This window comes from Lacerta agilis, chromosome 10, assembly GCF_009819535.1.
Source record: "Lacerta agilis isolate rLacAgi1 chromosome 10, rLacAgi1.pri, whole genome shotgun sequence".
NCBI classification, from domain to species: domain Eukaryota; kingdom Metazoa; phylum Chordata; class Lepidosauria; order Squamata; family Lacertidae; genus Lacerta; species Lacerta agilis.
The window spans coordinates 3,667,113-3,686,885 of NC_046321.1; the positions used below are offsets into that span (position 1 = coordinate 3,667,113).

General features: G+C 47.0%; 1 protein-coding gene across 1 annotated transcript in view; it reads left to right on the plus strand.

Moving 5' to 3' along the window:
• The first annotated feature begins 2,318 nt into the window (after window positions 1-2,318).
• Window positions 2,319-19,773, plus strand: part of TSPAN33 (tetraspanin 33) — a 28,180-nt gene continuing 10,725 nt past the window's right edge. Inside the window, exons 1-4 of the mRNA XM_033163123.1 lie at window positions 2,319-2,515; window positions 12,241-12,298; window positions 16,794-16,921; window positions 19,103-19,177. Coding sequence (XP_033019014.1) covers window positions 2,408-2,515; window positions 12,241-12,298; window positions 16,794-16,921; window positions 19,103-19,177 — 369 coding nt within the window. The 5' untranslated portion in view covers window positions 2,319-2,407. The remainder of the gene's footprint in view (window positions 2,516-12,240; window positions 12,299-16,793; window positions 16,922-19,102; window positions 19,178-19,773) is intronic.

The following is a 19,773-nucleotide window of genomic DNA, read 5'->3' on the forward strand; positions in this document are numbered from 1 at the left end:
GCAGCAGAAAAAGGGGCCACAAAATGGAGTGGCTGTGGCCCCCCCCCCCCATTAGCCCCTTCCCAGCAATGGGGAGGGAACACATAAGCCAGCCATGGCACCCCCTCATCGAGGGGAGGTCTTTACCCCTCTCCTCCTTTCAGAACAGAAGAGAGGGTGGGCGTCCAATCCTGGCATCCAGAGAAATGTGTGGTCGTTCTGTCAGGACTCCGAACACCCTGGGTAGAACCCGGGTCAAGCCAGTCACACACGCTGCTTTCCTCTGTATCATCGAATTGTAGAGTTGGAAGGGACCACGAGGGACATCTAGTCCAACCCCGTGAATCTTTTGCCCAGCGCGGGACTCGAACCCACAACCCTGCAATGTCGAGTGTCTCATGCTGTACCCACTGAGTTATCCAGTTATCCAGTGCCCATCAACGCACACACATGGGCCTGGTTCGCACATGGTTGTCCGTCACACAGGACAACTGCACTTGTGAGCGCACGGCCTCATCCCACGTTCAGAGGAGGCCGGTTCATACATTCAGCCCTCATTACAGCCTTTGTACAGCCAGCAGTGTTCTTTGCCATTATTGCCGATATTGCTTTAAGCATTGTTTTTAATAGTTGCGTTGGGCACCCCAACCGTTTTCTGGGAAAGGCATGCTCTAAAACAGCCTTCGCCGCCTGGTCCCCATCAGACATTCCGGACTACAACTCCCATCGTTCCCAGCGCTGGCGAGAGCTGCTTTAGAGCATGCTCAGAGCCATGGGAGTTGTAGTTCAAAGCACCTGGAGGGCGCTTGGTTGGCGAGGACTGGTCGAAAAGGCACCTCCAAAGTTAGCATTTACGTGCTTGCTTTATCATAGAATCATAGAATCCTCGAGTTGGAAGAGACCCCAAGGGCCATCCAGTCCAACCCCCTGCCAAGCAGGAAACACCATCAAAGCATTCCTGACAGATGGCTGTCAAGCCTCTGCTTAAAGACCTCCAAAGAAGGAGACTCCACCACACTCCTTGGTAGCAAATTCCACTGTCCAACAGCTCTTACTGTCAGGAAGTTCTTCCTAATGTTTAGGTGGAATCTTCTTTCTTGTAGTTTGAATCCATTGCCCCGTGTCCGCTTCTCTGGAGCAGCAGAAAACAACCTTTCACCCTCCTCTATATGACATCCTTTGATATATTTGAACATGGCTATCATATCACCCCTTAACCTTCTCTTTTCCAGGCTAAACATACCCAGCTCCCTAAGCCGTTCCTCATAAGGCATCGTTTCCAGGCCTTTGACCATTTTGGTTGCCCTCCTCTGGACATGTTCCAGCTTGTCAGTATCCTTCTTGAACTGTGGTGCCCAGAACTGGACACAGTATTCCAGGTGAGGTCTGACCAGAGTGGAATACAGTGGTACTATTATTTCCCTTGATCTAGATGCTATACTCCTATTGATGCAGCCCAGAATTGCATTGGCTTTTTTAGCTGCTGCATCACACTGTTGACTCATGTCAAGTTTGTGGTCTACCAAGACTCCTAGATCCTTTTCACATGTACTGCTCTCAAGCCAGGTGTCACCCATCCTGTATTTGTGCCTTTCATTTTTTTTGCCCAAGTGTAGTACTTTACATTTCTCCCTGTTAAAGTTCATCTTGTTTGCTTTGGCCCAGTTCTCTAATCTGTTAAGGTCATTTTGAAGTGTGATCCTGTCCTCTGGGGTTTTAGCCCCCCTCCCAATTTGGTGTCATCTGCAAACTGGATCAGGATGCCCTCAAGCCCATCATCCAAGTCACTGATAAAGATGTTGAATAAGACTGGGCCCAAGACATTTCTTCATCCGTCTTTTTCCTGATGGGGGACCCAGATATTTATTATTTGATGATTGATTGTTTCTATTGTATGATGCTGTTGCTGCATCAATACGCATTATGCCCTTGTCCGATGAATCTCATTGCTAATTTCATGCTGTTCGCCGCCATTGCATATTCCTCACGCGCCTTTCACGGTGGCAGCGCAGACATTTTTGCAAATAAAAAACCGATACACCCCCCCCCCGAGCCTGGAGGGGTCGTGTACGCATGCGCGTCTGAACCCGCGTACCCTTGACGCGCGACCCGGGGACGCGGCCCCTTTAAGAGCCTCCCTCGCTCCTCCGCTGGACTTTTAACAGGTGGCGCTTCGGGGGGAAAAAACGATACACAACGTTCTAAGCACGGAGAAAGAGGCGAGTGAGCGGGAGAGAGGCCAATAGGAAGGGAGGGGGCGGCGAGAGCATCCAATGGGCGATGAGGGGGCGGGGCGAACCTTGCTGGGCAGCAAAAACTGGTGGAATTTCGGGTTAATTATCAGCCGCCGAGCCAGGATCGGTGCGGGTCCCGCCAGGATGGCCGTGCGCGACCGGCAACACCCTCGGCGATAGGGCCCGCCGCAGCCATGGCCCAGAGGCTGGTGGGGGGCTCGTCTGCCCCCCAGGGGGAAGACTTCTCCTTCGTCAGCCCCCTGGTCAAATACCTGCTTTTCTTCTTCAACATGGTTTTCTGGGTGAGCGCAGCGACGGGAGGGTTAGACTGGCACGGAGTCGGCGCCTTGCCCCGGATCGGACCCGCTGGCTGGCCCACCTGGTTCAGCGTTGCCTGCACTGGTTGGCAGCAGCGGGTCTGCAGTGAGGGCTGGGGGGGGTGCAATTCCCGGCTCTACCCGGGAGGAGGTGGCATTGGGAGCGGGGCTTGCGCCTGGGACCTTCTGCATGCAAAATGGGACGGGGGTCAGTTTCTAGTCTCCTTCTGGGCCCCTGGGGCACGTGAGGATGTGCACACACGTGTATGCGCTGGCCCAGGGGTGGTGCGTCGAATGGAATGCGCGGGAGAGGCGATGCGCGGGTTCCGCTTTTGCCTTTGAGAGAGAGTGTGTGTGTCCTGCGCTATAATTGCTCTGTTGTTTCGCCTCCATTAAGAGTCTCGTGGGAACGCATTGCGGTACCCCGGAGTCGGTAATAGGGGTGAGAAAGGACAATCTGATGTTACTGCAGTGGAATGCCTTCCCAAATTCGTGTTCACCAGGTGTCTTAATTGAGATATATGCGCCTTAATTGAGAATATATACTGTCTTTCTGAACTTGTAATGGAATTTAATGGCTTTTATGGGGTATGCCACCCCACTCCACGAGTTTTCTTGGCTCTTTTTATTATTCTTAAAATAAATTTAAAAAATCTAGTGTAATTTGTTGCATTTCGCCCTTATTAGCCCCCTTGAAGCTTTGCCATCAAACTGTGATACAAATCTAAATGGCAACAAAACAGGATATAAATCTCACATGATGTGAAAAGGTGACTTTCGACCTTGAGTCAAACTTAGAGTAGACGCATTGGAAGAAAGGGACTTGCTCCAATTTTGGCGGACGTTGATCAAAACGACTTCTCTACCCGTTGTAATTTATTAACTTACGTGCTGCTTAATGGCCTAAGTGGTTTGGAATGATAAAACCATTTACACACACACAAAAACGCACAATTAAACAATTCCATCGAAACACGAAAAACGAGCATCCATCATTAAAAAGTGCAAAAATTTCAGCCCATTAAAACAATTAACATCTCGTTCCGAATATACCATTTCTGAGTAAATGCATGGAGCATAACTCCAGTTTTTTTTAAAAAAATTGGGGTGTGGGCTATGCCCTTTGCTCCAGATATCAAAAATTTGGAAGCGCTTCTCTCAAATTGCCCTTTTCAGTGTAATGCATTGCAGGGTGATTTTTTTTCTCTAGATGACCCCCCAACTCTGGTCTCCATTAATTACCATTTGAGCTCAAGCTTTTCCTCGCCAACTGCCTTCTGCATCTCATCCCGACCTCCTAGGCCACTTTGTCCAATTAACTGTTTCCATTAGAAGGACTCTTTATCATGGATTGCTTTTAATTTATTTATTTTTTTATACAGAATTTATTAGCATTTTCGTAATATAACACAAACCCAACCCTACACTTACAAATACAAAAACAAATACAAATACACATAATGTCAGGATTCTTCTTCTTCTTTGTATATCTTACAAAAAAAAAAATTCTACTTCTGAATCTTGACGTTTGACTTCCCCCGCCTTTTCACCTTCGGTTTTAAATCAATATACTATTTCCTTAACAACTTTTCTCTATAAAAAAGATTAACTTTACTTAAAAATAACACAATTATCTTGATCTTTTTATTATAACCTAAATCTTAACCATATATTCTTATAACTAAACTTATTTCTTCTATCCTTTATCATGCTGCTTTTGACTTAAGATTCAATATCTCCTTACTTATTTAAAATAAACTTATAATTAACAGACTTCACACTCCGATTTCGGATACCATGACAGACCATTTGGGTTATACATTTAATACTTCAACCCACTCCCCCTCTGTCCATTGTCTTTTTCTGTCTTTCACCAGAACCGGATCTCCAATTATCTTCTTCTGAGTGTCCACAGATCCAGGCATTCACAACAAACCTAGCATCGAGCTTCAGGGTGTTCATGGATTGCTTTTAATTTAAATCCTTAGTTAACCGTTTCGTCTGCATCTGCAGGGGATAGGCAAGCCCGTGTAATTGCTCCCGGAGGCCGTAATCAGCTTTTAGGTGAGAGCGCGGTAAATTTCGTTCGGGCTCTGTCAGCGCTCCGGGCAGCACCTGCCGATTCCCCACTTCGCTGAAACTCTCCTCGGCTTTTATTTATTGGAGGAAATAAATGCCCCGCTCAGCCGTAGCTCGCTGGTTTTGCAGCCAGAAGGTCCCCAACACCTCCCAGTTCAAAGGCAATGGGGGGCGGCGGGCGATGGGATTGGGACCACGGAGAGCTCCTGTCTGCCACATGGTAGAGCTCAGTAGCCGAAATGGCGTCCTCTAGATGGTGCGGAACTACAACTCCCATCATCTCTGCCCATCGCTATTTTCACCCATGTGGAACTACTGCTTCCATGCGCCTGTTTTACAGTTTAGTTGTTATATCTTTTAAATTTTTGCTTCTTGTTAGAATTGTCGTATCTGTTTTATGTACATCTTTGTTTTCCCCAGCTTGGGTCTCCAGCTGTTTTTTTTGGACTACAACTCCCATCATCCCTACCTAGCAACACCAGTGGTCAGGAATGATGGGAATTGTAGTCCCAAAAAAAGCAGCTGGAGACCCAAGTTGGGGAAAACGCTGATATGCGTTATAAAATGACACAGTAATCATAATAAAAACTTAACCAAACCAGAGTGCCTTGTGGCACCATAAAAACTTCCTATACAATCCTGTGCAGGACTACTGAGAGAGTGCTGGGAACTTACCTCTGAGTAGTGTTTACTTTTGACTTTGTGGCTCGTAAGGGAGTTGCACACACCAGGAAATAAACGAAGTTTATTTAGAACATGAACTGAGACAGTATATAGGTGCTGCTTCAGGAAATAAAAGTTCTGTATCTGCAGGCAGAAAATCAAACATCACAAACATACCATGTTAAAGAGTAAAAGAGTCCCTCTAGTTACCCAAGCCTGAGGGCCGAGCATGACCATTTGCCACTGTACTCACCCCAAAAGAAGGATTGTAGAGTTGGAAGGGACCCCTGGGCTCATCTAGTCCAGCCCTTTGCAATGCAGGAATCCCAGCTGAAGACTCCATGAGAGATGGCCATCCAACCTCTGTTTAAAATCCTCCAAGGAAGAAGAATCCACCAGATCCCAAGGAAATCCCGTCCACTGTTGAACAGCTCTTACTGTCAGAAAGTCCAGATGTTGAGTCGGAATCTCCTTTCTTGTCAATTGAAGCCATGGGTTCGAGTCCTACCCTCCAAAGTAGGAGAAAACTAGCTTGCTTCATCCTCCATGTGCAGAGGCGCCAACACCTAGGGGTCCAGGTCTCATCACCCTCCCCCACAATAAAAAGGGAGACGGTATACCTGACCTTGAAACCTAAAGGAACACAAAATCATTGCCTGGAAAGCTGTGCCTTCTCATCTCAAAATCCTATACCTGTCAGGCAGCAGAGATCTCTCAACCATTCCTTGGTCCGGAGAAGCACAGATCTGATTGTTGCAGAGCAAAGAAGGGGTCCCATAGCAGCTGTGAGCTACCCGATGAAAATTAGGGGTTTAAGCACTATTTTGGACCAACGTAACTCTACGGAGAAGGGATGCGGGTGGCGCTGTGGGTTAAACCACAGAGCCTAGGGATTGCTGATCAGAAGGTCGGCGGTTCGAATCCCTGTGACAGGGTGAGCTCCCGTTGCTCGGTCCCTGCTCCTGCCAACCTAGCAGTTCGAAAGCACGTCAAAGTGCAAGTAGATAAATAGGTACCGCTCCGGCGGGAAGGTAAATGACGTTTCTGTGCGCTGCTCTGGTTCACTAGAAGCGGTTTTGTCATGCTGGCCACATGACCCGGAAGCTGGACGCCAGCTCCCTCGGCCAGTAAAGCGAGATGAACGCCGCAACCCCAGAGTCATCTGCAACTGGACCTAACGGTCAGGGGTCCCTTTACCTTTAACTCTACGGAGAAGGGAGCTGTCTTCCCCCTTTCCCCCAGGCGTACCCCTTAAAATCTGTGCTAGGGCTTCTTCCAACCCTCCGGAGCAGATTTGGGGAGGGAGAGCTCAATTGTGCAAGTTATGGAAGCGGGGAACTGGATACTTCCTGAGCCAACTGAGTTTAATGATCATATATCGTCGGTGCTCGTAGAATTTCAGCATGGTGATGGGATACGTTTGGCAAGACCTGTGAAAGTAGGGTGAAAGTGGGGCGTGTCGTTGTTTTGAAAAAATGGGGAAACAACTGACGAATGCAAGAGAAGAACGCATGGCCACAAAACTGAGGAACCGTCCACAGATTTCTAGGAAGCACAGGCCAGAGAGTTTTCCCACTTGTCTCGTGTTTTCAAGGTACAGTACTGAAAGAAGAAGAAGAGTTTGGATTTGATATCCCGCTTTGTCACTACCCGAAGGAGTGCCTGGCTGGGTATACTTGCCCTTAAGGGTGCCCACCCCAAATCACCTGGACTACGAACTCGCGAAGAGAACCTTTGTTGTTGTTTAAACGTGTCTGACTCTTTGGGACCCCATGGACCAGAGCACGCCAGGCCCTCCTATCTTCCACTGCCTCCCGCAGTTTGGTCAGGCTCATGTTGGTAGCTTCGAGAATACTGTCCAACCATCTCGTCCTCTGTCGTCCCCTTCTCCTTGTGCCCTCCATCTTTCCCAACATCAGGGTCTTTTCTAGGGAGTCTTCTCTCCTCATGAGGTGGCCAAAGTCTTGGAGCCTCAACTTCAGGATCTGTCCTTATAGTGAGCACTCAGGGCTGATTTCTTTAAGGATGGATAAGTTTGATCTTTTTGCAGTCCATGGGATTCTCAAGAGTCTCCTCCAGCACCATAATTCAAAAGCATCAATTCTTCAGCGACCAGCCTTCTTTATGGTCCAGCTCTCACTTCCGTACATTACTACTGGGAAAACCATAGCTTTAACTTTGTTGGCAAGGTGATGTCTCTGCTTTATAAGATGCTGTCTAGGTTTGCCATTGCTTTTCTCCCAAGAAGCAGGCGTCTTCTAATTTTGTGACTGCTGTCACCATCTGCAGTGATCATGGAACCCATGGACAAAGACAACAGGCTAAACATGCTTACCTGGGGGTAAATCCAGTTGGATATATGGACACATAAGTGATTCCCCCAAATGTTGCCAGACCCACATCAGCTCAGCCAGCATGCCTAGTGGTCAGGGACAGTGGGAGCTGGGAGTCGCAAGTGCATCAGTCGTTGGTCACAGGTTCCCTGTCCTTTCCATAAATGCCTGCCTTAGGAATTCATAAAGAAGTACCTGCGATTCCTGCATTATGGTGGGGGGCTGGACTAGATGAGCCATGGGGGTCCCTCCCAACCCTATGATTCTATGACTTGGTGGGGCTGGCCTCCCTTGGGTGTTAAACTGGTGCAAGGTTGTAGAGGAAGTCTTTGTGGTGCCACAACAACAAAGCTCTCGCTCTCTATTTTTAAAAAATTCCTTCCAGTAGCACCTTAGAGACCAACTAAGTTTCTTCCTGGTATGAGCTTTCGTGTGCATGCACACTTCTTCAGGTACACTGAAATAGAAGTCACCAGACCCTTATATATAGTGAGAGAGTGGGAAGGGGTATTACTCAGAAGAGTGGTGGGAATGGGTGATTGGCTGATAGGTGTGGTAAACCTGTTGACGACTGTTAATGACTGCAATTGGTCTTGCAGGAAAAAGCAAGGGGTGAGATGGCCAAAAATAGCTTTATCATGTATCATGAGATAGGACTCCAATGTCTCTTTTCAGACCTGGTCTCTCCATGGTTTTAAGTTTGGTAATAAGTTGCAATTCAGCAACTTCTCTTTCCAATCTATTTTTGAAATTCCTTTGTATTAAGAAAGCTACTTTGAGATCTTGTATAGAATGTCTTGGGAGATTGAAGTGTTCTCCTACTGGTTTCTCTGCCTTGTAATTCCTGATGTCAGATTTATGTCCATTTATCCTTTGGCGTAAGGTGGCGCGGTGGGTTAAACCACAGATCAGAAGGTTGGCGGTTCGAATCCCCGCGACGGCGTGAGCTCCCGTTGCTCTGTCCCAGCTCCTGCCCACCTAGCACTTTGAAAGCACGTCAAAGTGCAAGTAGATAAATAGGTACCACTCCGGCGGGAAGGTAAACAGCGTTTCTGTGCGCTGCTCTGGTTTGCCAGAAGCAGCTTAGTCATGCTGGCCACATGACCCGGAAGCTGGACGCCGGCTCCCTCAGCCAGTAAAGCGAGATGAGCGCCGCAACCCCAGAGTCGGACACGACTGGACCTAATGGTCAGGGGTCCAGTTACAGGTGGGTAGCCGTGTTGGTCTGCCATAGTCGAAACAAAATAGAAAATTCTTTTCAGTAGCACCTTAGAGACCAACTGTGTTTGTTCTTGGTATGAGCTTTCGTGTGCATGCACACTTCTTCAGATACACGAAAGCTCATACCAAAAACAAACACAGTTGGTCTCTAAGGTGCTACTGAAAAGAATTTTCTATTTTGTTTCGGTCAGGGGTCCCTTTACCTTACTATCCTTTGGCTTAGAGTTTGGCCTGTTTGTCCAATATAGAGAGCCGAAGGGCACTGTTGGCATTTGATGGCATTTTTAAAATTATTGCTTTGTTTTATAATGTGCAGAAACAGAGATGATAACTACAACGATGGGTTGGAATTTTTTAAAAATGGAAAATGAAACTGTAAAATGGGCACGCTCAGTGAGTGGTTTTGCACGAGTTAACGTAGGAGAAGTCCACAAAGCTCTGCTGCAATGCATGATTTAACCTTGGCTCCGCTGAATGAGGCTGTAAGAAGAAAAGTAAAGCCCTTTGTGCCAAGGACTTCTCTCTTTCTCTTTCTCTGTTTCTCCATCCCTCTTTTCTTTCTTTCCTGTCCTCCTGCTGCAAAGAGAGCCTCCCCACCCCCAGGTGTCAAGACAATTGCAGCAGCTAATTGCCCACTTAAGCACCAATGCCTTCCTTTCAAATCCCACGCTTTTCAATGCCAGGAGGGGAAAAAAAGGTTGCTCTACAAATTATCCCTTTGCAAAGGAAGGAGGAGAGGATTTCTGACATGGCAGGCTGCAAGCCAGAGTGACGCTATTCAGCAGCTGGCACCTTGTTAGCAGGGAGGTGTTAATCGTGGGTAGGCAAACTAAGGCCTGGGGGCTGGATCTGGCCCAATCGCCTTCTCAATCCGGCCCGCAGATGGTCCGGGAATCAGGGTGTTTTTACATGAGTAGAATGTGTCCTTTTATTTAAAATGCACCTCTGGGTTATTTGTGGGGCCTGTCTGGTGTTTTTACATGAGTAGAATGTGTCCTTTTATTTCAAATGCATCTCTGGGTTATTTGTGGGGCCTGCCTGGTGTTTTTACATGAGTAGAATGTGTCCTTTTATTTAAAATGCATCTCTGGGTTATTTGTGGGGCCTGCCTGGTGTTTTTACATGAGTAGAATGTGTTGTTGTTGTTGTTCAGTCGTGTCCGACTCTTCGTGACCCCATGGACCAGAGCACGCCAGGCACTCCTGTCTTCCATTGCCTCCCGCAGTTTGGTCAAACTCATGTTGGTAGCTTCGAGAACACTGTCCAACCATCTCATCCTCTGTCGTCCCCTTCTCCTTGTGCCCTCCATCTTTCCCAAAATCAGGGTCTTTTCCAGGGAGTCTTCTCTTCTCATGAGGTGGCCAAAGTCTTGGAGTAGAATGTGTCCTTTTATTTAAAAGGCATTTATTTAAAAGGGTTATTTGTGGGGCATAGGAATTCTGTTATGTACTGAGTTGAATAGGATCCAAAATGCACCAGTCTGATTGGTCCTAGAACAATAGGATTGAGATTGCAGCAGTCTGATTGGTCCCAGAACAATAGGATCCAGAATGCAGCAGTCTGATTGGTCCACAGGAGCTAGCCAATCCAGCTCCAGGTGGAAGTGAATCCGCACTCCGATTGGCATACAGGAGTATCCCAGAATTAGCCAATCACATGGGGCCCATTGTGTAAATAGTGTATATAAAGCAAACGTTTGGGGGGAACTGCATTCCTCACTACTATGAGCTGAATAAAGAGCATGAAATTCACACTTGACTCCGAGTATATTTCAAATTCGTTCATAATTTTTCTTCCAAAATATAGTCCGGCCCCCCCACAAGGTCTGAGGGACAGTGGACCGGCCCCCTGCTGAAAAGGTTTGCTGACCCCCTGGTCATGAAAGGGAGGAGGATCAGTGATGGGGCGGCAGGGTGGAGGAGATGATACATTTTTGAGAAAGGAGCCTGCTGGATCGGACCAATGGCCCATCTATCCTGCATCCTGCCTCTCCCCTCCCGCAAAAACTGGTATGTGGAATCATAGAATCCTAGAGTTGAAAGGGACCCCGAGGGTCATCTAGTCCAACCCCCGGCAATGCAGGAATATGCAGCTGTCCCATGCGGGGAGCGAACCTGCAACCTTGGCATTATCAGCACCACGCTCGCAATCATCACAAATACCCCCTGTATTGTGGCCTACTGGCTGCAGGGGCTGATGGGAGTTGGGAGTCCAGCAGTAGCTGGACAGATATAGGTTTCCTGGCTCCGCCATAGGGGTTGATGCACAGAGCAGATGGGAGACCTGTGGGAATTTGAAGACACCCCAAGGTCCATCTCGTCGGACCCCCCTGCAGTGCAGGAACCGCAGCAAATACAATGTGGGAATCGCGGGTGTCAGACTTGGCCGCAGCCAGAGGTTGGGGATTAGGGGAGTTGAGTTCAGCAACATCTGGAGGGATGTTGGCAAGCTGTGGAAGGTGTGCAGAGGAGGGCAACCAAGATGATTGTGGGCGTGGAAACCAAGCCTGATGAGGAATGGTTGAAGGAGCTGGGAGTGTTCAGCCTGGAAATGGAGACTGAGAGGAGAAAAGAGAGCCATCTTCCAGTATCTCAAGATCTGTCACAGGGAAGATGGAGCAAGCTTGTTTTCTCCTGCTCCAGAGGGCAAGACTCGGATTCAGGAAGAATGTTCTGACCGTAAGAGCTGTTCCACTGTCTTCCTCGGGAGGTTGTGGACTCTCCTTCCCTGGATGGGAGAGGTTGGATGGCCGTCTCTCTCGGCTGCTTTCACTGAGATTCCTGCATTGCAGGGGGTTGGACTAGAGGACCCTTGGGGTTCCTTCCAGCTCTACAATTCTGTGATTTGAGGTTCTCCTTTTCCCCTGTGAGTCAGGGATGGACGTGGCGACGGCCTGGTCTTTTGGTTGCCCTCCTGTCCAGAGGCGGGCCACCAAAATGGTCAAAGGCCTGGAAACGATGCCTTATGAGGAACGGCTTAGGGAGCTGGGTATGTTTAGCCTGGAGAAGAGAAGGTTAAGGGGTGATAGGATAGCCATGCTCAAATATATCAAAGGATGTCATGTAGAGGAGGGAGAAAGGTTGTTTTCTGCTGCTCCAGAGAAGCGGACATGGAGCAATGGATTCAAACTACAAGAAAGAAGATTCCACCTAAACATTAGGAAGAACTTCCTGACAGTGAGAGCTGTTGGACAGTGGAATTTGCTACCAAGGAGTGTGGTGGAGTCTCCTTTGGAGGTCTTGAAGCAGAGGCTTGACAGCCATCTGTCAGGAATGCTTTGATGGTGTTTCCTGCTTGGCAGGGGGTTGGACTGGATGGCCCTTGGGGTCTCTTCCAACTCTAGGATTCTATGATTCTATTTTCTTAGTCTCTGGCCTGGCGCTCTTGACATTCTGGGCTTCTTTGTCTTGGCAGATGATCTCCATGGCGATGGTGGCAGTGGGAGTCTATGCCCGCTTGATGAAGCATGCAGGTAAGGAGCACAAGCAGTGTGCCAAGCAAGGGCTCTCGAACTCGAAACTGTTGGGCCGTACTTCCTGAAGTGGGTGGCAATAAGAAACAGGAGGGCACTTGAGGTCAGCCCTTCGAGTGTGTCGATTGCTTACTTGAAACACCTTCCTTGCTTCGTTTTTGAAGCTTTATTGCTCTTTTCGCTTTCAAAGCTATTTCCTTCGTACCGTATTTTTCGCTCCATAGGGCGCACCTCGTTTTTAGAGGAGGAAACAAGAAAAAAAAATATTTTTCTGGTATTCCTCCCCTAAAAGCCCTGTTTTTTTGAGGATCAACTAAGTTTTGCAGCTTTTTTGCCAAGGGGGAAAAGCAAAGAGGAAAAGCCCCGTTTTTATGGGGTTCAACTCACATTTCTGCAGCTTCTAAAGGAAAGGGAGCCTTTTCTACAATTTCCATACAGATAATCTAATCAGCCAGTCACATGTAGCTGGGGAAACAAACAACCTCCCTCTGCAGCACATTAAACAATGGAGGCCTGGGCAAGGGGGCGGGGCTGAAAGGGAGCCCGGGACTCTTATCTCTCTCCCGATCTCTTGCTGATCAGCTGCTGAGTGGGGTCCTTTCAACACCCCCTTTTCTCTTTGTAAAATAAAAAGCATGATCCTCTTTTGGCCCCTGGGCAATTCCGCTCCAGGGACCACCATTCGCTCCATAAGACACACAGATATTTCCCCTTACTTTTCAGGAGGAAAAAAGTGCGTCTCATGGAGCGAAAAATACGGTATTTACGATTCCAAGTTGCCCCCAAATAGCCAATTATTGGTAATAGCTATTGATTTTTCCATAAACTAGCTACCATATACCTGTGATCGATGGAGGTTTGTGGGTGTTTAGTAAGTACAGTCGTACCTTGGATCTAAAACGCATTGGCTCCCAAACCATCAAAACCCGGAAGTGTGTGTTCCAGTTTCCGAACTTTTTTTTGGAAGCCGAACGTCCGGTGTGGCTTCCGCAGCTTCCAATTGGCTGCAGGAGTTTCCTGCAGCCAATCAAAAGCCACGCTTTGGTTTCCGAATGTTTTGGAAGTCGAACGGACTTCTGGAACGGATTCCGTTCGACTTCCAAGGTACGACTGTAGTACTTTTCGTCAATAAGAATGCGCGGAAACGCTCTCCTTGCAATATCTGGCCTCACTGGAACAAGTTCCTCAATTTTGTCGCGTTAATTAAACTACATAGTTTTAATTATATTTTGAATCATTCTTACAGTTTCCTCAGTGGGCCATGCAAACTGCTATTGTGAATAATGCTTTTTATACTGTAGGGTAGTGGGCATGGGGGATGAATTTATGGAACCAAGCAGACGGGAGCCCAATAAGAACTAGGAACCGCTGCTGTAGGGCATTTTCTGTTTTTCAAGGCTGCAAACACCCCATAAATTTAATAAAAGTTGGGTTCTCCCCACCCCCAAGAATCCTGGGAACTGTAGTTTGCCAAAGTTGCTGGAGATGCTAGCTCTGTGAGGGAGTACACTTGCTTTTTTAGCTCAGAAGAGGACTGAAACAAGCTCACCTGATCCATGCGAGGAAAGCTGGAAAACCACCACCTTGGGATTTAAGGGAATAAAATGGTGGCTGCACCCCTGAAATTCCTCCTGCATTATTCCCAAGCGGCTGGCGTTCTTGCCTCAGAAAAGCAGGCACTGAAAAAAATAAACCTATGCTGCCAATACTCGTAGTAGACTGGTATACAGTAAGCAGCACATAGACGGCGCACGGAAATCTACCAAAACATTCCACGTTCTAAATCTTACATTAGTAATCCAAGAATTGAGAGAACAATGTGCAAAGTCTAATACAGAAGCCACAAACAGGAAACTCATTCACATGTGTACAAAAGGGAAATTTCAGTGTTTAAAGTTGCTTTTGCTAGGCGGCTGTGGGTATCAACGAAGGTAAGTCCAATCAGATGAAGTGTCGAAGATGTTACGCCCAAATGTTAGACAGGGTGCCGGCGTTTGTCACCTGTTCCGCCCATGAAGAGTTTCCGGGCTTCTTCAGTAAATTCTCTCTCAAGGTATTAATGTATTTACATACATTTACTGGTGGTAAAGGGGAAGAAATGGAGGCAGTGAGAGATTTCACTTTCTTGGGTTCCATGATCACTGCAGATGGTGACAGCAGTCACGAAATTAGAAGACGCCTGCTTCTTGGGAGGAAAGCAATGACAAACCTAGACAGCATCTTAAAAAGCAAAGACATCACCTTGCCAACAAAGGTCCGTATAGTTAAAGTTATGGTTTTCCCAGTAGTAATGTACGGAAGTGAGAGCTGGACCATAAAGAAGACTGATCGCCGTAGAATTGATGCTTTTGAATTATGGTGCTGGAGGAGACTCTTGAGAGTCCCATGGATTGCAAGAAGATCAAACCTATCCATTCTTAAAGAAATCAGCCCTGAGTGCTCACTGGAAGGACAGATCCTGAAGCTGAGGCTCCAGTACTTTGGCCACCTCATGAGAAGAGAAGACTCCCTGGAAAAGACCCTGATGTTGGGAAAGATGGAGGGCACAAGGAGAAGGGGACGACAGAGGACGAGATGGTTGGACAGAGTTCTCGAAGCGACTGGCATGAGTTTGGCCAAACTGCGGGAGGCCGTGAAGGATAGGGGTGCCTGGCGTGCTCTGGTCCATGGGGTCACGAAGAGTCGGACACGACTGAACGACTGAACAACAACAACTGGTGGTATAAGCCAAACCTTATTAGTATTTGAACATTCATTACATAAGGTATCAAGATTTCTAAGTAATATCTGGACAAATACAAAAGTTGATACTTACAATTCATATGTTACATCTCAACTTGGCTTAAGCTACAACATTCTGGACCTTGAAAGGCCCTCAGACTTGGGCTTGCTTAGAGTGGAAGCGAAGCATGTTTGAAGTCCTCTGCGATTCGCTAGACACCCAGGCACCCCAGCGCAACAGCGCTTAGGAGCCTTCCGTGTCTTGCCCTGCGCCCGGACTCCCCACGCCGACGCTTGCTTCGCCCCAGAGACACCCTCCCTGGGGTACGGAGGGGAACCGGAGCAAAAAAAAACCCCTTAATAATAATAATAATAATAATATTTATTATTTGTACCCCACCCATCTGGCTGGGTTTTCCCAGCCACTCTGGGCGGCTTCCAACAGAAATCAAATACAAAAATATCACACATTAAAAACTTCCCTAAAAATAGACAATGTAAAGGAAATATAATGTATTGGAATATAATAATGTATTAATGTTGTTGTTTTATTGTTTGCTTTGTGGTGGTTTTGTATTGTTTTGTTGTTGGTTTTTTGTATGTTTTTATATTAGAAAATAAAAAACTTTTGAAAAATAAAAACTTCCCTAAACAGGGCTGCCTTCAGGTATTTTCTGAATGTCAGGTAGTTGTTTATTCCCTTGACCTCTGATGGGAGGGCGTTCCACAGGGCGGGCGCCAACACCGAGAAGGCCCTCTGCCTGGTTCCCTGTAGCTTTGCTTCTCGCAGTGAGGGAACCGACAGAAGGCCCTCGGCACTGGATCTCAGTGTCCGGGTTGAATGATGGGGGTGGAGACGCTCCTTCAGGTATACAGGACCTTACTCTCCAGGAAGCTGCCACTCCTGCAGCGCTAGAAGAGGAGCTGCAGCGAGCGCGTCCGAAGATGGCGGGGACCAGACCGGAATCCCACCCCCCACCCCGATTGGACTTACCTTCGTTGATACCCAAAGGAGCCTGGCGAAAGGAACTTTAAAGACTGAAATTTTCCTTTTGTACAAATGTGAATGTTTTTCCTGTTTGCGGCTTCTGTATTAGATTTTGCACATTGTTCTCTCAAATAATAATCTTTTGGAGGTCCCGAGCAACAAAGATGCTAGGTTAGCTTCAACTAGGGCCAGGGCCTTCTCAGTATTGGCCCCGACTTGGTGGAACAGTCGTATCACAAGAGACCAGGGCCCTGCGGGATTTGGCATCTTTCCGCAGGGCCTGCAAGACGGAGCTGTTCCACCTGGCCTTTGGGTTGGTTTCTGTTTGATATTTATGCTTCATTCTTTTATTGGTGGGTTATTTGAAAATGAGACTGCAGTTTTAATATTGAATTTTTTAATTTGTATTTTAATCTGTTATTTTAAATTGATTGTGTTTATGTTTTTGCTGTGATTTTAGTGTTAGCCGCCCTGAGCCCAGTTTTTGGCTGGGAAGGGCGGGGTATAAATAAAAATTTATTATTATTATTATTATTATTATTATTATTATTCTTGGATTACTAATGTAATGCTGCCTTGGGGCCACCCCCACATTTAAATGAAAATAAGCATAATACAGAGTGGTTGGGGACAGAATCCTAAGAGTTTAGAAGGGACCCCCAAAGGCCATGTATTCCAACCCGCTGCAACACATAGGTGTGCTTAGCCATAGCTAGCAGGGAGGAGCTGTTGCGACGGGATGGGGAGGCCTGCGTTTGACTCCCTGCTCTTCCTTTCCCGCTGCAGAAGCGGCCATGGCTTGCCTCGCCGTGGACCCTGCCATCCTGCTGATCGTCGTCGGCATCCTGATGTTTTTCATCACGTTCTGCGGCTGCATCGGCTCCCTGCGGGAGAACATCTGCTTGCTGCAGACGGTGAGAACCGCTGGGCATCGTCCCCGGGAGGAAGCTGGGGAAAGGCAGGGCAGCCCTGGCATCAGAGACTTCCTGCAGCCTGGGCATCCTTAAGCAAAGGGAGCCCTTGCCACTGGAAGTGTGCGCTCGGATAATAATAATAATAATAATAATAATAATAATAATAATTTATTGTTTATACCCCACCCTTCTGGCTGGGTTTCTGCAGCCACTCTGGGCGGCTTCCAACAGATTATTAAAATACAATAGTCTATTAAACATTAAAAGCTTCCCTAAACAGGGCTGCCTTCAGATGTCTTCTAAAAGTCTGGTAGTTGTTTTTTTCTTTGACATCTGGTTGGAGGGCGTTCCACAGGGAGGGAGCCACTACCGAGAAGGCCCTCTGCCTGGTTCCCTGTAACTTGGCTTCTCGCAGCGAGGGAACTGCCAGAAGGCTCTCGGCGCTGGACCTCAGTGTCCGGGCTGAATGATGGGGGTGGAGCCGCTCCTTGTGATATTTGGCCGTCTTGGTTAATATGGACGGGTCTTCCATAATGGTCGTCCCCCCCCCCCCCCAATCGCTTGCTGCAAAATGTCCCCTGACAGGGGTCCGGGATTTATCATGAAATATCTCTCCAGCCTTAGAATGTAAAACCCATGGAGAAACTGGAATAATGAATCATTACCGACGGTTATAGACTGGCAACTTTTAATGATAGAATATTTACAATTATCAAAACTGACGGGAAGAATTAGAGGAGCATTAAATCAGGAAATATATGGAGAATGGAGAAAATTTAAGGATTATTTAAGATTATATAGCACGAATCATTCCATACTAGCAGAACTTGGATGATATTTGTAAATAAAACCAGATACTAAATATTGTGGGTTTTGTTTTTTGTTTTTTAATAGTCAGAAATTATATTAAAGTTTATTAAACTGTGCGAGAAAAATAACGACATTATAAACAGTGTAATGAGAATGATTGGAAGGTTGAAATCCAGAAGTTTTAATTAAGTGTTAATCAAGAAGGTAATGTTTCTTTTTATATATAGCTTTTCTCTTATATTTCTTTCTTGTATTCTTATTTTCTTCTACTTTTCATATTTTGTTTTCTTTTTGATTTGTTATTGAAATGAACTTTTGTATTCCTGTATATGTCTGTATTTCCCCCCAATTAATAAAAGTTAAATTCATTTTTTTAAAAAAATAAATAGAATGTAAAACCCATTGGGGCCGGGAAGGCAGGGACCTCCAGCTGGTGGGAAGGTACAAAGAAATGGATCCCCCCGTTTCCGAGCACAATTCAAAGTGCTGGTGCCTCGGCCCAGTAGACCTGAAGGAGCGTCTCCACCCCCATCATTCGGCCCGGACACTGAGGTCCAGCTCCGAGGGCCTTCTGGCGGTTCCCTCCCTGCAAGAAGTGAGGTTACAGGGAACCAGGCAGAGGGCCTTCTTAGTAGTGGCACCCTCCCTGTGGAACGCTCTCCCATCAGATGTTAAGGAGATAAAGAACTGCATAACTTTTAGAAGACACCTGAAGGCAGCCCTGTTTAAGGAAGTTTTTAATGACTGGTGTTTTAATATATTTTTAATATTTAGTTGGAAGCTGCCCCGAGTGGCTGGGGAAACCCACCACCATAATTTATTATTATTATTATTATTATTATTATTATTATTATTATTATTACTATTACCAGGTCCAGTCAGCGACTACAGTGAACTCTTAGGCATTGCCAAAAGGGGCGGGCACATATTTGCATAAAATCTGCATGAGCTGCTTTATAGATGAGCTGCCTCCGCCCAGTAGACCCGAAGGAGCGTCTCCACCCCCATCGTTCATCCCGGACACTGAGGTCCAGCTCCGAGGGCCTTCTGGTGGTTCCCTCCCTGCGAGAAGTGAAGTTACAGGGAACCAGGCAGAGGGCCTTCTTGGTGGTGGCGCCCTCCCTGTGGAACGTACTCCCGTTAGATGTCAAGGAAATAAACAACCTTCTGACTTTTAGAAGACATCTGAAGGCAGCCCTGTTCAGGGAAGTTTTTAATGTCTGGTGTTTTATCGTGTTTTTAATATTCTGTTGGGGGAGAACCGCAGTGAGGGAACCGCCAGAAGGCCCTTGGATCTGAACCCACCTCCCTTGAGCATTGACCTGCCGTTGGCTCTGTGATCTTTCACTTACGAAATTCTCTCCCCTGCAGTTCTCTGTCTGCCTGACGGTCATCTTCCTGCTGCAGCTGGCGTCGGGTGTCCTGGGGTTCGTCTTCTCCGACAAGGTAGCCAGTGTGCGGAGGCGATTGTTCCGGGTGGGGAAAACGGGGCTTGGGAGGTTTTGCGTGGGGTTGAAGTGAGCAGCGTTGTTCCCTGGAATGTCCCTAAGCTACTCCTTTGGAGACAGGTGTTCAGGGTGTGTTTGTGTGTGTGTGTGTGTGTGTGTGTAGGAACAGGACTTGACGTGTTCAGGGTTAGAATTAAATGCAGCGGCACCTTGGTTCTCAAGCTTAATCCTTAGTCTGTTCCAAAACCAAAGTGTTCTAAAACCAAGGTGTGCTTTCCCACATAAAGTATTGCAAAATAATAATAATAATAATAATAATAATAATAATAATAATAATTTTATTTATACCCCGCCCTTCCCTGCCAAACCGGGCTCAGGGCGGCTAACACCAATAAAATCACAACAAAAACATAAAACAATTCATTAAAATACAATTTAAAATACAATTTAAAATTTAATCTAGACTGCAGCCCACAGCTGTCAAGTTTCGGATTTGAAAATAAGGGATCAGCACCCTCACCCGTCCTGGGGACAGTCTACGTTTCTCAGCGACAGTCCATGCCGCGGTAATCCTCCCCCCCCCCATGCTACAAA